The sequence below is a fragment of the Equus przewalskii genome, chromosome 31, assembly GCF_037783145.1.
Source record: "Equus przewalskii isolate Varuska chromosome 31, EquPr2, whole genome shotgun sequence".
Taxonomy (NCBI): Eukaryota; Metazoa; Chordata; class Mammalia; order Perissodactyla; family Equidae; genus Equus; species Equus przewalskii.
In genome coordinates, this window is record NC_091861.1 from 6,446,022 (window position 1) to 6,462,595 (window position 16,574).

General features: G+C 42.5%; 1 protein-coding gene and 1 long non-coding RNA gene across 20 annotated transcripts in view; one reads left to right on the forward strand and one right to left on the reverse strand.

Moving 5' to 3' along the window:
- The window catches only part of LOC139080691 (uncharacterized), a 68,540-nt gene extending 55,949 nt beyond the window's left edge, over positions 1-12,591 (reverse strand). Inside the window, exons 1-2 of the long non-coding RNA XR_011535399.1 lie at positions 12,458-12,591; positions 2,365-2,529 (exon numbers count right to left, since the gene is read on the reverse strand). This is a non-coding gene — a long non-coding RNA (uncharacterized lncRNA). The remainder of the gene's footprint in view (positions 1-2,364; positions 2,530-12,457) is intronic.
- The window catches only part of CDC42BPA (CDC42 binding protein kinase alpha), a 327,094-nt gene continuing 322,533 nt past the window's right edge, over positions 12,014-16,574 (forward strand). For 16 of the 19 annotated variants that reach the window (XR_011535397.1, XR_011535396.1, XM_070602640.1 and 13 more), the window contains exon 1: positions 12,014-13,334. Coding sequence is in view for 14 of the 19 variants with exons in the window: in XM_070602640.1 (XP_070458741.1) it covers positions 13,157-13,334 (178 nt within the window). In the remaining 5 variants the exon portion in view is untranslated. The remainder of the gene's footprint in view (positions 13,335-16,574) is intronic. The other 3 variants (XM_070602626.1, XM_070602633.1, XM_070602638.1) reach the window with 3 other exon arrangements.

Below are 16,574 nucleotides of genomic sequence, written 5' to 3' on the forward strand. Positions count from 1 at the left end.
AGATGAGCACACAATCAGACTAGGTCATCTAGACGTTGTTTTCCTGATATTTTGTTTTTGCATCATGTGATACAAGGATCAAAAATGTTGGGGCTGATTTATCCTGTCATTGGCCTGGAAGAAGCGACCATTAGTTCTTGCTGCCCAGATTCTATAGCTGTCCTGGTCGTTCTGCCTTTCCTTTGATTTTGTGAGCTGTCTCATAAGCTTCCAGCAAAGTTCTTAAGTTAGCATTGGTTTCTGTTGCTTGCAACCACAAAATCCCAAGTGATACACATGAGTACAGTGGACAGAGACACTTTATGCTAACTTAATTGTTAAGGTAAATTCACAGCGATTCCTGAAAGGCCAGGCTTTGGTTTAGACACACAGGCTTAAGGATAACTTACTGGTCACTCTCTATCAGTGGATGGAATCAGTGTGCTGAGCTGAAATGTTTGGTATACAAGGATGGATTCCCTTCTGGACTCCTCGCTCTGGAAAGTCAGAGAAGTGAGAATCTCCTCCCAGGTGGAGACTCACCCAGGGCTCTCGCAGCCCTCGCCAAAGGGTGATGCAGCCGGAGTGATACACACTCACCACTTCATCTTTTTTCCCCTCCCCATTTGGTGACTCCTCTGAGAAGTCCTGTGCCTCTGCCCTGGTCTGAGAAGGCCTGAGGTAGACACGTTTGGGCTTTTAGGCAAACCGTCTCTTTTACTGTCTCTCCCGTTGGACCTTTTGCTTCACAGCCGGTGGATATGACTTGTCCATGCAGAGGCGTGAACAGATCTGAGACTCAAGTTCATGCTTCCAGTAGGAAAACACAGAGAAGGGCTTTGGGCCTACTATGTTTGAGGCTACTCAGATTTAACCTGAGTTCTTTGCTAGAAGTTGGGACCGAAGCTCCAGCCAATGATAAGGTACTTTGCTATATCTTTTGAGCATATATATCCTGGGAATCTGATGCACAAGCATAGAATTTGAGTATTCCTGGCTTTTTAGACAAATATCATCCTGAATATCACATCTTTCAGGTCAGTTGGTACACACTAATATGGCCTTATCTATTGTTTACAGGTGTCATCCATTCTGGACGTTTAGTGTCCATGCCCTACTGGCTGTCCTTTTGACATTTTGGATATCATCTCTTATATCCTTAATATCATACCCAACACTTCCTAAATGCAATTCTTATGATATGTGGTCATTCCCTCATATCCATGGGGGACTGGTTCCAGGACGTGTCCCCTTGCCCCCAAATCTGTGGATGCTCAAGTCCCTTATATAAAATGTTATAGTATTTGCATATAACCTAAGCATATGCCCCTTAGACTTTAAATCATCTCTAGATTACTTATTATTATTATTTTTAATTTTATTTTTTATTTATTTATTTAAAAACATTTTTTTTGAGGAAGATTAGCCCTGGGCTAACATCTGCTGCCAATCCTCCTCTTTTTGCTGAGGAAGACTGGTCCTGAGCTAACATCCGTGCCCATCTTCCTCCACTTTATACGTGGGACACCTGCCACAGCATGGCGTGCCAAGCGGTGCCATGTCTGCACCCGGGATCTGAACTGGTGAACCCCGGGCCGTGGAGGCGGAACAGGCAAGCTTAACCACTGCGCCACTGGGCTGGCCCCTCTAGATTACTTATAATACCTAATACAATTGAAATGCTATGTAAATATTTGTTACCATATTCTTTAGGGAATAACGATAAGAAAAAGAAGTCTGTATATGTTGAGCACAGATGCAAGCATCCTAGGCCTTTCAATCCACAGTTGGTTGAATCTGCAATATGGAACCTGCAGACAGAGGGCTGAGTGGATGTGGTAGGTGGCCACAAAAGTGGTCACAAACGTTCATACTTCTCTATATTCATGCCCTTCATAATGCCTCTGCTTCCAATCAGAGGCAAAGAACATTTTCCCACTCTCTGAATCTAGGCTGGACTTGGGATTTTGCTTTGGCCAATACAACATGGCAAAAGTGATGGTGTGCCAATTCCAACCCCAGGCTTTCAGAGGCCTTGTGTGTTTCTTCTTGCTCTATTGGGACTCCTGTCTTTGCCATGTGAACAAGTCCAGTCTGGCCCGCTGGAGAATGTGAGACCATGTGGACCAGAGCTGAGCCAGCTGAGACTCTAGATGTGTGTGAGAGCCCACCCAAGACTGACAAAGCTGATCTGTAGCTGGCCGCAGAGGCAGGAAGGAACCTAGTGGAAGAGCTGCTAAGTGGAGCCTAAACCGCTGTCTCTAGTGTCATGAGCCATACAAATGGTTGCGTTAAGCCACTATCTTTTTAAGTGATCTGTTATGCAACAACAGCAATTGCTAACTGGTGCAATATATTACTTATTATTCATAAAAGTAGACTTACCTGGCAATAAAGACAACCTGGAAAAGCAGTAAGATCCGTATCCCTGGGGTCTCTAGGCAGAGGCTTGTGGTTCCTGCACCGGGTCTGTGAAATGATCCTGAGGAGAATTTTCAACTCCACATTTCGAGGAATTCTGCATTATGATAGTTTTATTCCTCTGTCATCCTAAATGCAGACAAACACATTTCAAAACATGTTATTCTCTTCTTCCCATAAATAAAATTTCCTACATTAGCATTAAAAAATCCCAAGCTAATAAAGAATTTGTTGAGCGGGGGGCTCAGGAAAGCCAGCGGGTCACGTGATGAGGGTGTGGCAGCTGCGATAGACTCTGAAACACAGCAGTGTCTTCCAAGTCATGGGCACGTCTTTAACATCTTCCCGCTGCGGCTGCTAGACCTCAGGCATACTACACTTTTGAGATTTAGTTTCATGATCAGTAAAATAGGCACAATACTCCTTCTCCATTTCAGACTTGGTATAAGCTAATCAGTTTCCTTCTAAAGAGGTGAGAACTCAAAATAGGTTAAATATACAAAGTACTAGCACATGAGGAGAATATCTTAGTAAATAGATCACCTAAGGCATGAATATCCCCAAATAAAAATATCAGTGAAATAAATAGGCTAAAACACAAATGATCAAACTGAATGAATTGTAAGATAACTACTGTAGAAAATTTTAACTTATGTTTAATGTGCACAGAAGCCTGAAGAGAAAATATGAGTTACCAAAACTTCCAAAAGAATAGATGTAAGAATGGTACTAACAGGGGATGCGGCACAGTTAACAGCCAAGAATCAAGTTTCCAGACAAACAGACTTGCTTAGTCATCCATTAGATTTTAATTTTTTTCTGAAACAAAATGAATACCTTTCTTGTCCACGCCACCAAATTTCATGCTATATATCTCATGATTATGTGTATTTCATATACATAAATATTTATATCCTGATGATGTAAAAATTTGTTTAATTGTGAAAACACACAAAATAAAATTTACCATCTTAACCATTTTTAAGTGTGCAGTTCAGCAGTGTTAGGTATACTCATGTTACATGCTGGTGATTTTTAAAGAATTAATGACAGATGGAGTTTTACAAAAGTGGGAGTGTTAGAAAAATACTTTAAAGCCTCTGCACACATGAGAGCTTAAGGCCTTGAACTGTTGTGTCAAAACTGTGGCCAAATTGTGACTCTTATTTTGTAGGAGGGTTGTCCCTGGGAATGTTTACTCAGAGGCTGCATGACTCCTGAATTGGGTAAGATAATGATTTTTCCAGTTCAGAAATTTCAGTGCTTGCTGCTTTGAATCCTGTTCATGCGTTCCATAATCACTTATTCAGCTCCCAGTCTGTGCCAGCACACTGTTAGGGACTGCAAGTGCGAAGCCGAACGGGAGTAGTCTAGTGGGACCGTGAGCCCTCAGAATATCTTACTCTGGTTCCCTTTTATGACTTGGCTTTGTTCTAACAGACAGAACTAATAAGCTGGTGAAGTTTCCCTTTGTTCTGTCACCATGGACTTTGGTATCTGACAGCCTGGGTCCCAGTTCCAGCTCTGCCACTGACTTTCTACACCTGTTTCCTCATCTGGAGATAATAATGCTGCTTAATTCATAGGGGTGTTGTGAGGATCAAAGAAATGATGTGAGAAAAGTGTTCAGGACAGACTCTGCACTAAATGCTGGCTCTGCCTTATCCTTCCTCACTGCCCTCATGGAGTGTCCCGTGCATAGCCCTTGGCCTCATCCCTCTACCTGTCACCAATGGCCAGAAAAAATTACATACCTGGCATTCTCTTCCTTCGGCCGTGTCTCTTCTAGGTAAGGTTGTTCATCTAAATCTCTAGGAATGTGTTAATAAGTGCTAACTTCATGTTACTTGTCTCAAGTAATGCACTTAACAGGAGCTTCCTTGAAAGGATACTTTTTTCCCACCACTGAGCAACTGGTTGTATCTAATAAATATTTGAAATATATTTTCATTTATTATTATGAAAAGTTAAGTGACAAGAAGGTAGCGGGAAGGTAAGAGAGAAAAAAGGGAAAGAGAGATGGGAGAAGGCTAGAAAAGAGAAAGGGCACATAAAGGCGGAGCAGAAGGTAGGCAGAGGAAAAGGAGGAAGAAGGAGATAAACAGAATTGCTACAGAAAGATACATCGGCAGAGATCTAAGCGAGGGTAAGGGAGAAACAGGGAGAGAAAGCTAGAGAGAGAATTGTTTGTTTTCTCAAACTTCACAGAGGCTGGGAAGCAACCAGTGCACCGTCTGGCTTACAGTCAGTGCTCTCTCTCTGCTGAAGGAGAGAGCAGGTGTGTGTGCTCTCTCTCTCTCTCTCTGCTGAAGGAGAGAGCAGGTGTGTGTGAAAGAGACAGTCAGCGGCCTCCATCTAAGGCGTCATTATGGCACATCATCACTATCTGATTGTTCGCTGGGCTGAGGATGTTACACTTTGGCCATCTCTTCTAATGACTTTCCTTTAAAAGGCTAATTTGCTTTTAAACCATGGTTCAGAGCTCCACAACAGTGTATTATTTAACCTTCAGGGGTTCCACTCTGAATATCACCACAGCAGCCAATTAAGGAGAAATCATTATTTGAATTTTAGCTCCAGTGCCCAAAGTAATAAGTATCCACACACAGGTGGTCAGGTCAATCTAAGCTTTAGATTGTACCTAGCTTGTGAAAGATGTTCCCCAACTTGACCTCAACCCAAAGTAATGGTCAGACTCTTGAAGGTGGTAGGCATCACGGTAGGCTAGTGAGGGAGATCGTTTAGGCAGGTGGCATCAGTCCATGCCTGTGTTAGTCCTAACCAGATGCCAGCAGTGATGACTGTCAGGCTGCAGTCCATACAGGCCCTGAGTAGGGCAAGCCTGGCCTTTCAGTGCACATTGACCACTCTGACCATTAAGGAGCAAGATCTTGAATAAGCCTTTGCTTCTACACCTCGAGTCTAATGGGCCCAAGGTAACATTTAGTACCCAGACACCTCGGAGAACTTCTACCTGACTCCTATTCTATCTGGTCAGCTTGTATGTCAGGCTCTGCATCTTGGTTTTGGGTTTCTGTTTCAATTCCTTGCTGAAACTAGAGTCCATCCCTTGTTGGCTGAGACCTGGACCCTCTCATGAGTTCCTGCCTATAGCCCTCTCACCACCTCTTTTAGGAACCAGTGCCATGCTAACCTGGAAGAACCACCTCATCTATAATATTAGCACCCACTGACAACCGTCACTGCCTCCTCTCAGAAGTGGCTCCACCCAATCCAGTCCTCATGGAACTGACCACTTGAATATTAAATTACCCACACAAAGTTTCATTTAGCCATGCTTGCATGTGGTTGTCTGTACCTCTGTCCCTTCCTGGAGGGGCCTGATCTTCTGTCCTGCCTTGCTTTCCACAGCACTAAAGTTGGTCTTTGCTCCCTATTTGGAAAAAATCCCCTCTGTCTGCTCTGTTCTATGAATAATCCAAAGCTTACCCGAAGGTATACTCTAATTCAACTGCTCAGGGAAATTTCTCCGCTTCATCACCTCCTACAAACCATTCTTCCTCTTCCAACAAAAAAGACATTAGCAATATTGTGATAACTTTGCTTACAATTTATATCTTTGGGGATTTGCACAATGTAGGTTGACCGTCATCCACTTACACTGTTTACTCTGTTCCTGATGCCGACTGGGGGCTTGGTAAATGACTATCGATGAATGAATGAATGAGTGAACCAAAACAACTTAATAACAGTTTAAAAAGATTGGGAATGGTTGCTCTAGTACTTCTTAATGATTAGTTAATACTTTTGCGAGGTAGTTAATTCCATCTTTAATATAAAAAGTACTAATAAGGACAAAGTAGCAGTTTTATCACTGCCTAGCCCATTTATTTTTATGTAGAGAAAGTATTTGCTCCACAGTGCTACCTGGTACCTTGCATTGTGGCTAGTCATTGAATAAATCATGCTCTTCTCACAAGGCAGGGTGAGCAAAAGGGTGTGGACGGTTCAGAGAAAACTCAGCTCCTTGCTGAGAAAATAATACACTAACGATCAATTGTTTACATAAGATAGCATGTTATCACTACGAGAAACAATGTTTCAAAGAACAGGAAAATCTAATGTTACAGTAAAGAAAAATACTTAATTTGTCTCTTTTAACACACTCCCTAATATTATTCTCTGGCTTTTGATCCTGACCTATGCCGTGCGAGTATCTGAGGAAGGTGTTGGAATGACTCCCAAGTTTTAATACTTACAAAGTTTTCTATATTATATTTTATCTTCTTCATGCATTTTTGCTTATATTTTATAATGTAAGGGACCTTTCTTATTTGAGGAAAGCCCCTCTTGATATGTCAGATTTAATTTTGTTGAATTTCCATTTCCCTTATTCTCATAATGCCTGGGGTACTCCAGATACCATCCTATTTGTGGGTTTATGTCTTGATAGCTTTTTACTATTATTGTTATATTTTTTATTGTAAGCAGCATTGCTGACAGTGCCTTATTTCATTTGGCTTGTAAGTGCTGATGCTGCTATCCTCTGGGTCAGAGGGAGGTCACAGTCTGTTCTAAAACATAATCGCTGGCTCTACCGCATGACTGTGGGTTTAATTAGTCCCCCGTACTGGTGTGGAAGCACCGAATCTTATTGCTGAATGGAGCCTGGAGAGCGCATCTGTTCTGGCCCCCTTACCTTCTGGCAGGTGGATTCCATGCTATTCAAGAGAGATGACTGTTGAAATCAAATTGAAGTGATCATTTTTAACACCTTCAGAGATCACAACTCCACAATTTCTCTCTGTGTCTGATTTTGGGGTTTCCCATCCTAATAATTAAGAGTTTCCCTTTTTGTCTCCATTAAATAAATCTATTTTAATGAAACTCTTCTCCTTGGTTTTGCTCTTCTTTATATGGAAAACAATTAACCAAAATTCCTATAAGAGAATGCCTTCTCTGCTTCAAGATTACAATGAAGTCATTTTAGTTTTCCCTTCTTTTGGTTAGAAAGTAGGGCTGTCTAATCATTAATCAGTTAACTGATTTTGGTTCCTCTTAGCTTGCAATGAGGTAGGTTAACAAAGCATTTCAGCACACAGGGTTTAGAACGAATCTCATGGGTTGAAATCCTGACCTGACTGCCTGTCAGCTTTATAACTGTGGGAAGTTACTTGACTTCTCTAGTCCTTAGTTTTTCTATATGGAAATGTTATGGACAGAATGTTTGTATGCCCCCAAAATTCATATGTTCAAATCCCAACCCCCAATGTGATGGTATCAGGAGGTGAGGTCTTCGTGTGGAGCCCTCATGAGTGGGATTCGTACTCTCATAAGAAGAGACACGTGAGAGCTTGCCTCCTCCCTCTCTGCTTTCCACCACATGAGGTACAACGAGAAGAGAGCCATCTGCAAACCACGAACGGTGCCTCACCAAGAACCGGATTGGCCAGCACCACAATCTTGGACTCCCCAGCCTCTCGAACTGTGAGAAATCGATGTTTGCTGTTTAAGCCATCCAGTCTGTGGTAATTTGCTATAGTAGCCTGAGCTGACTGAGACGGGAAATAATAAACGTTTCTGCCCTATGGAGTTGTTAAGAGGAGTCAATGAATGTAAAGTCCTTAGTTGGGTGCTTGACATAGAAAGTGCTCAATGAATGTCAGCTGTTATTACTGCTGCTTGATGGCCATTGTACAGCAAAGGACATTCACATCTTTCTCATCTCATTTTCCCAAGCTTAATAACCTATCTAAAGTTTTTCTTTTTCTAATGGTTAAATTTTGCAGACAAACTATCCACCTTTCTAGAAGAAAAATGTCTTTGTTACTTTATGTGTTAGGAATTTGTGGAGTTGTAACGTTAGGATGATAGTATTCTGGACACCATTTCCTTAGGGCACTTGACATACCTGTCATCAACAAACTCTTGGAGAAGGGGTAGCGTTATTACCTTCTCGGGTAAAAATCTCTGAGGTCGGAAGCTCAACAGAGGGCCTCTTTCAGCAGGAAAAGCCCTCTTCATTTCCTTCCTGGATAGGAAGAGACAGTGCCTGCTGCTGGTTCTCTGAGGGAGTTTATATGATACAGACAAAGCCTAGGAGAAAGTGGAGCGTGGTCACCGGTACTAAGTGATGGTGAATGACACAGCATTTCCATCTTCATGGAGCTTAGATTCTAGTTGAGTCAGGCAATAAAAAAACATTCAAAGAAACAACCACAAAAACTCATAATGTCGTGTACATACATGTTATGAAAAAACTGGATAAATGGATAGAGAATGGCAGGATGGAGGGCTGCTGTTTATAATAGCTTATCCAGGGAAGGCCTCTCTGATGAAGTGTTGTTTGAGCAGAGACCTGAACGGAGCGGGAGAATGTGCCATGTGGATATATGGAAAGAGGAGTTGGATTTACGGAATTCCACAAATCTTTCAGACCTCACTTGCACAGTGGTTAAAACCAGGGGCGCAGGCATGAGACAGGCCTGCTGTTAACCCCCAGCTCTTGTGTCACTTGCTAGCCATGTGGTCACTCACAAGTCATCTAAGCTCTCCGAACCTCAGTTTCCTCATCTCCGATATGGACATGGTAATTTTTCTGCTTCATGTGGTTAATGTGATTGAATCGAAGGATATGCTTAAAGTGCTCGGGGCAGCGTTTACACACTGTAAGTGTTCTGTGAAGGAGGCTTACAGAGTCTCCCTTTTTCAGAACATAAGCCTTTGCAGTTGGTATTATTCATCAGGAGCCAGATGTGAAGTGAGGACAAGCACTTGCTGACATTTTATCCTCAGAGGGTCCTGAACCAAGTCAATCATTTGCAGGGCCAGGCTGTGCTAGCTGGGTGAAAAGGAGATGTGGTAAAATATCCCTATGGTACTATATGCAGCAAGCCCTGCTGTGGCACTCACCTGGCTTTTGGACCTGTTCTCCATCATAGAACCTATGGTTATTCTGGAGTAAGATGTAGCAAGTAGGAGTGGGGCTGGTTGTTATAAATACTAATTGATGGATCGATTCTCCTGCTCTTAGGCCGGAATTGAGGATTAGGTGAAGAGAGCTTGCACTGGAGACAAGGCTTAACGACTCCTGTCCTGTCCTTCTTTTCACTCTCCTATCTTTTTGTCCTCTCCTGTCCTCTTTCTTTCTGAAAGGTCAGAATAATTCCTAGCACTTTCATAAAACGTTTTCTGATTATTTCAAGCAAATTATGTTTGCAGTGGTATACATCTAATCTCCAGGCCCCCACGCAGACTTTCAGAAAGACCTCCTCCAGGATCTTTGCCCAAAGCACACCCTGCCAGCAGCCTGTGGCACTCCTGTTTTGCAGGAGCACTTCAAGCACTGTGGGGCTGCTGGGGCGGCCCCTTTCTTTGGCTTAAGACCGGTTTCATTAACAAGCATGTTCACACTTCAAGCAGAACATTTAAAATAACACTCACACAATGCGTTTAGTGTCTAGCTAATTATTAAGTCTCTGAGCTTGAATTATTCAAGCGAAGTTGATTGGGTTCAACCTTCTTCCTTCTCTTTGTATATTTTTTTATAAAAAAAATAAAAATAAGTTCTCCCCTCTACTCTCTAAATAATGTAGAAAAGGTTACTAAGCCACCATCAATGCCTGGACCGTGGGTGGTACCCAAGTGCTGAGAGAATAGGTAGAGAGAGGACTGGCAGCTTGACTCTTTTGTTAAAAAAAGTATCTTTATCTCACATACTTCCATTGTTAATTAGCATTTATTGAGAGCTAACATGTTTTAGGTTCTCTCTTTTAAACTCTTCTTTATAGTTACAAGTTTGGTAAGTAGGTATCTTGGAGCCAGTTTTATGGTATAAAAGCAGAAGAAAATGCTTCTTTCTTTGCTACTTCACCTCATGGTCAAATGAAAGTGTTAAAATGTCTTGGCTTTGTATTAAAAACCATGTTGTTGAAGAATATTTGTTGACCTGAAAAGACGTCCATAATATCTTGCTAAGTGAAAACAGGAGGCTATAAAACTGCCTTTTATTATGTATCATTTTTGTTAAAAATGCTTAGGAAAAAAGACTCAATAAGCACCAAAGTATTGATTATTATCTGTGTTAGGATTAAACTTTTCTTTTTGCTCTTCTATTACTTTAATAACTAGGCAACACACATATAAAGATGGCTAGAAATGATTTATCTTTTGTCTGAGTCGAAGTGTCACTCGTGTGTCAGAGCACACTGGAAATAATGCTGTCCTTATTTAAGCTAGGCAAGTGTAGACTCGACAAGTGTAGATTTCACAAAAAAAATCACAGTATTTTGTGAATCACAGCAACTTGAACAATTTCTGTTAGCCTTCATTTTTAGCCTTCATTTCTAGTCCATCCTGAGCTCCACATTAAGATGTAAAAAGACGCAATTGCGGGCATTAACACAGAGAGCATAACTGCCCCAGGGTGTAGGGAAGGAATATAAAATAATTGTATTTTGGAGAAAGATTACAAAGGAGATGGCAATTTTGAGAGGAAATGACAGAAATTCAGTGACCCAGTTTAGTGATACATTTAAATGTGGGACCTTCCTTGAGAAATTTGTAATGGGAGGTCTCCTAAAACCAAGATTCGAAAAAATCTGGAAGGCCCTAAACGCATCATCAGGGGCTGTAGCTACTGAATGACTTGCCTTTGCTGCAGTTTCTGCATTGTGTCACTGGGTTACACGTGTGTGTGTGTGTGTGTGTGTGCACGCGCGCGTGCGTTTGTCCGCAAACAGGGGCAGTAGGTCTGATGACAGTGGTGAGCTGTCTTGACTCCTTTCATCGGCGGAATCCCCTGTAGAGGGTAACCTCGGCCGGGGCTATACAGCAGCCAGGATAGGCTCGGAGCAGAGAACGCTGTGCTCCGTTTAGGGAAACTTTTGGGAATACAGATGGGGGATTCTGTCCTTCGCGCACACACACTCCTGACTTGGATGGTACGCATACAAGCCTGTCATTGTATTTGTCCTGGGAAGTGCTACAGCAGTGGTGTAATCAGACACCCAGGAATTGTGTATTACTCTGCAGCGCCCGAGAACGGAATTTGGGGGGCGGGTGGCGAGCAGGTAAGGGGCGGCGAGAGCGGCACCGGCTTTTCAGATCTCTCGGAAGCCTAAAGCCGTCTGCCCCGGGCGCCCTGAACAAACGTGCCACACGGGTGGTGGCCCCGAGGACGAGAAAGAAGCCCCGTTCGGCGATGCGGACAGAGTCCTCGGGGCCCCGGGGACCGCGCCGCCGCGGTGGCGCACTTTCCAGCCGCGCCCCGCGCCGCCCGCCCCACCTCCTCGGCCGCGGCCCGCCAGGCCTCCCGGATCCCCGCATTCCACGTTGCGGCCGCCGCAGCCCCGCCGGCCGAGGCGGCGCCCACCCTCCCCGCGCGGCGTGCGGCGTGCTGCCGCCCGCGCCCCCTCAGGGCCTCGGCTCCGCTCCGCGCGGCCGCGGGACCCGAGCCGGCTCGGCCGGCCGCTCGCGCGGGGGCAGGAGGTGGCGCGCGCCCGCGCGCGCTCGCGCGGGGGGCGGGCGCCGCCATATTGGCTGTGGACGCGGCGGCGAGCCTCCGCCCGCGAGCGGCGGGGCTGAGGAGCTCGCGAAGCCCAGGGCGCGAGCGCGAGAGGACGGGGCGGGCGCGGGAGGGGGAGGCAGAGGAAGGGAGTGGCTGCAAGCCGGGCTGCCGCAGCCTCCGGCTCCTCGCCGCCGCACGACCCCTCCTCCTGCGCCGCGGCCGCCTCCCTCCGCGCCGGGGAAAGATGCCCTTAGCCCGGGGGTGTGAAGAAGGGGGAGAAGGAGCCGCCGGAGCCCGCGCCGCCGCCGCCGCCGCCGCCCGTGTCCTTTGAGTCCGAGAGGCGCCCCCCGCGCCAGGGCGTCGGGAGCCGCGGCGGGCGGCCGCGGTGCGGGTGTGGGGAGCCCGGGCGCTGCGCCCGCGCGGCCCAGGCCGGCCGAGCGGCGCCCCGACATGGAGCGGGCTCGGGCGGCCGAGTAGCCGTGCGCCGCAGCCCGCTCTCCAGCCGCGGCCGCGCCGCCAGCCAGGCCCCGGGAGGAGCGGGGACAGAAATGAAGCGTTTCCACCCGAATCCGCTGGGAACAGGACTACCTGCAAAGCCTTAAACAGAAGGACCTCGGGAGGAGAAAGGGAAAGCCGCCTCCGGCACGACTCGGCGTGCTCCGAGCCGAGGGGCTGCTCCAGGGACCTCGCCCCCTCCCGTCCCCGCCGGAGGAGTCGCCGCGGACGCGTTATCCCAGTGGTGGTTGGGAGGATTTGCAGCAGAATTTTTGGTTTTCCCTCCCCCTTATATACATTCTGGTGTTTTCCTCCCTTTTCTATTTTCCTTCTTCCTGGGAAGTGAATTGCTGATGCAGATCGGACTTAATTCATTAATGATGCAACCGGATTCGTTTCAGGATTATGTTGCACGAGTTGAATTTTGAATGAAGGAGAAGAGTTTTTTTTTTTTTTTTTAAAGTATTGACTCTTTGGTTCGTTGTACTTTTAATTATTATTTTATTTAAATTTACGACTTAATTGTATTATGCTTTAAGAAAATGTATTAAATATATATTTTATGGTAACTTTCCCGCAAAATATATGTATATGTGCGAGATTGAAGACGCTTCAGTTAAGTGAGGTGACTGGTGTGTTGGATGTTGAATTCAGCACCGGCATTGCGTGACAGTTGTTGGAATAACAAGTGGTTTATTTTTGAAACCGCACCTTTTAAAATTTAGGTTCAGCTAGTCATAGTAAAAGTCGTAGTAATAATTTAAAGGAAAACCAGCAGAAATTGAAGCAAACATGTCTGGAGAAGTGCGTTTGAGGCAGTTGGAGCAGTTTATTTTGGATGGGCCCGCTCAGACCAATGGGCAGTGCTTCAGTGTGGAAACGCTGCTGGATATCCTCATCTGCCTTTATGATGAATGCAATAATTCTCCATTGAGAAGAGAGAAGAACATTCTTGAATACCTGGAATGGGGTAAGTTTGTATTGTTTAAAAAACTCTCTTTAGCTGGGCATTATGATTTAATTGTTATAGAGAGTTATGAGTAAATTCTACTGTGTAATGAGTATGTAATTATATATTGCATATATATCATATACTTATATTACATATTTAAATACATATACCTTATGTTATGTGTTTAAGTATACTGTATATACAATAAGAGAACAGTCACCAATTATTCAAGGTTTATTTTCTCGTTTTTGGTAAATATTTTCCCAAGAGTAAAACCGTGCTACTCAATTGTTGCCTTGATTTAATGTGGAATTTATGGGGCGGAACTTATGTTTTTGGGTCAGCAGTAAGAGATTTTGAGTAACTCTGTGATGGGCAAAGTGGATTATTGCTCGCAGTTGCCTAATGTATGGCGGGTGGTGTGGCAGACATTCAACTGAAAGGTATTTATTAGTGGAAACATTCCTTCCCAGACTTGGGAAATCACTCTTGAAATGGGAGGAGATCCTAAAATATCTTGGGTCAACAGGATCTTGAAGGTGGTGATCAGTGGGTTTTATTTCATCTGCATATTGTACAAGCAAAGGAAACTACTAAACATGGACTTTCCAAAAATTGTCATGTTTGTAAGATAGCATGACATAAATAGTTGAAGATTTTTGCCGTAGTAGTTGATGGAGAGTGTTTGGGACCAGCTTCCGCCTGAGAATTAAATTCACTCTAAATTTAATTCAAATCTAAACTGGTTAGATTTTTGTCTTCCTCCTAAATATAGATGTGATTTAGAAGACCTACTGTAGGGAAATAGATCACTGATGAGGGCAAATGCTCCACGTGACCTTCAAGCTTGAAGGCTTGGCTCAAGTTCTGCTTCTGATGTTACCTGTGAGCACCTAGGACATCCTGCAGTCCTCCCTCGGGGGCATACACGCCATCACCCAGACCTTGTTGGTGCATTGGCTTTGGAAGGATAGTTGCCAAACAAATATTTTGTACCTTTGGAATACTAATAATTTTAGTTTGTTGGGAAGTTTTTATATTAAAATGCCTCTGTTTCCAACTAAAGCTTTATTTTCCTGAAGTAAAAATCAGTTGGTGATTATTTTGTTTTTTGGATTTGAAATTTATTAAAAATTAGTCAGGTCAGTTACTCACCAAGATTGCTTACACGTGATGACTTTAATTATTCAACTTGCCAGTATCAGAAGTTTTCTAGCAACTTGATGTCATGAGGTTTTTAAAAAATATGTATATACGTGTGAATAGGATGGTTTTTAAAATCATACTAGGAATGTAAGACTTCTAAACCATCTTTCAAGTGACTTCTCTCTTAAGAGTGAGACGATTTTGACTTTGGTACTGGTTTTGTGAGTATGTCTTTTATTTTTATGTGTAGAGTAAAATCTTTTATAAAGCATATGTAGTTTTATATCCTATGTTTCATATATTTAGAAAGTTTTTAGTGTTTTTCCTTTTAAGACTTAAAAGGTTTTGGTACTTTTAGAGTTTCACTTCTTGAATTATGGCTCCATGGCGACACTTTAGTCTCTGATCATGACTGTCATTTAATATCTATTCTTTCTCATCTGCAAAATGATGGGAGAACTCTTTGTATGTACCAGTAGTAAATATAATTTTAAAATTATGGTAAAAGAAAAAATCATGTCCTCAATTGCCTTTTGGTTATTAAAAGTTTACATAGTGGTTTTATGCTATGAGATATTTTGCTGTATTATCAGAATAATTTATATTTTCCACTAAATATGTTTCTTATACTTTATTTCTTATATCTATATTAAAAAAACTCCTTGTTTATACATATTTAATTTAAGCCAAATAAGCCAAAAGTCAAATAACTATTTGGCCAAATACATTTTACTTTATTACTATATTTTAAATAATTTTAAACCAGGAACTTTTCAGAATTTAAAGTAAATTAAGTTTTAGTAGAATCCTTCATATTTTGTCTTCTTAGAAGTCTCATATGATTTAACAAAAATGTGCAGTCTCTTAAGTAAACTACTATTGTGTTTCTCAGTAGTTGAGAACAAGAGACTAGAATTTGTAAGGAATTATTTTGTACGCTTTGGGGCTATGCAGTGTCTGTTGAGTCTCAGGCATTTTTAAATTGGAGTATGAGGTCTTGAAAGTGGGACTTAGCAACCACAGAAATTTGAGTAAGAAGAAGAGAAAGTTAAGAATGGAAAAGCTGTCAAGAGATGTAGCATGAATAGTAGTATTTACTATCTTTAAGTTATTTGAGAATTTAGGTTATTTGAGGATGTCAGTCTCTTCTCTTCATTTAAGTATTGAAGTAGACCAGCTGTTCTCCGTGTATGAATTGATTACTACATTTTGGGGAAATGTCCTATTTTGTGCTTATTACCTAACATTATATAAAAAACAAGTTAGATTAAGGAGGTTTCCAGATAATGAATTGACCTCAATTTAATTTTTTAAACATTAATTTCCTTGGTCTGGGATGGAAATTTGCAGGGATTGTTGGTTGGGGTTAAATCTGATCGTTTAGATTTGCCTTAAATGATACAATTTTTAGGTTGAGTTTTAAAATACCCAAAATTTGCAACAGGAGAGCAGTAGTTCAGTACTCTGTGTTACATGCTGTCTGCGTGTGTTTGACTGTTTATGTTAATGAAAGTGTCATCTAGAAGTGCTGTATTTTTATGCTGATGATAGGCTCCTTCTAAAAATGGAGTCAGCCAAGATTTCTGTCTGCCTTGCTTCATTTCCATCAGTTTCACTTTATTCCTAGTTATGGTTCATTTCACTCTTAAATTGGTACATTTATTGTTTTGTTCATTACAGTATCATGATGATAAGAAAGTTGACAATTCAAAGTCAGATATGTTTTTTTTTTTACAGCAGCATTCCTTGCTCTTGGTGCTGATGGCTTGAGGAGGAAATAAGTAGAGCTCTAGAGAGGAAGAGAGGATTAAGCCAAAGAGCAATAGAGCAAAGGGATTAAAGTGCCTTAAGGCCATAGGTCACTTTTAAATTTAATAGTATATGTTTTCCAGTTATATCCAATATGATTTGAAAGACTGTGTTTTGCCTCTGTTGTTTGAATAAGTTATAGTAGAGTTGTAGAAGTAAAAGTAACTTTTAAATTATAAACTAATTTGCTACTAATGACAAAATGAGTATATTATTCATTGATTTGGCTACCCTCTACTTTGAAATGGGAAATTGGAATTTTAGGGAATTCTTTACCAATTTACTTAAAAAATACATGTAAGA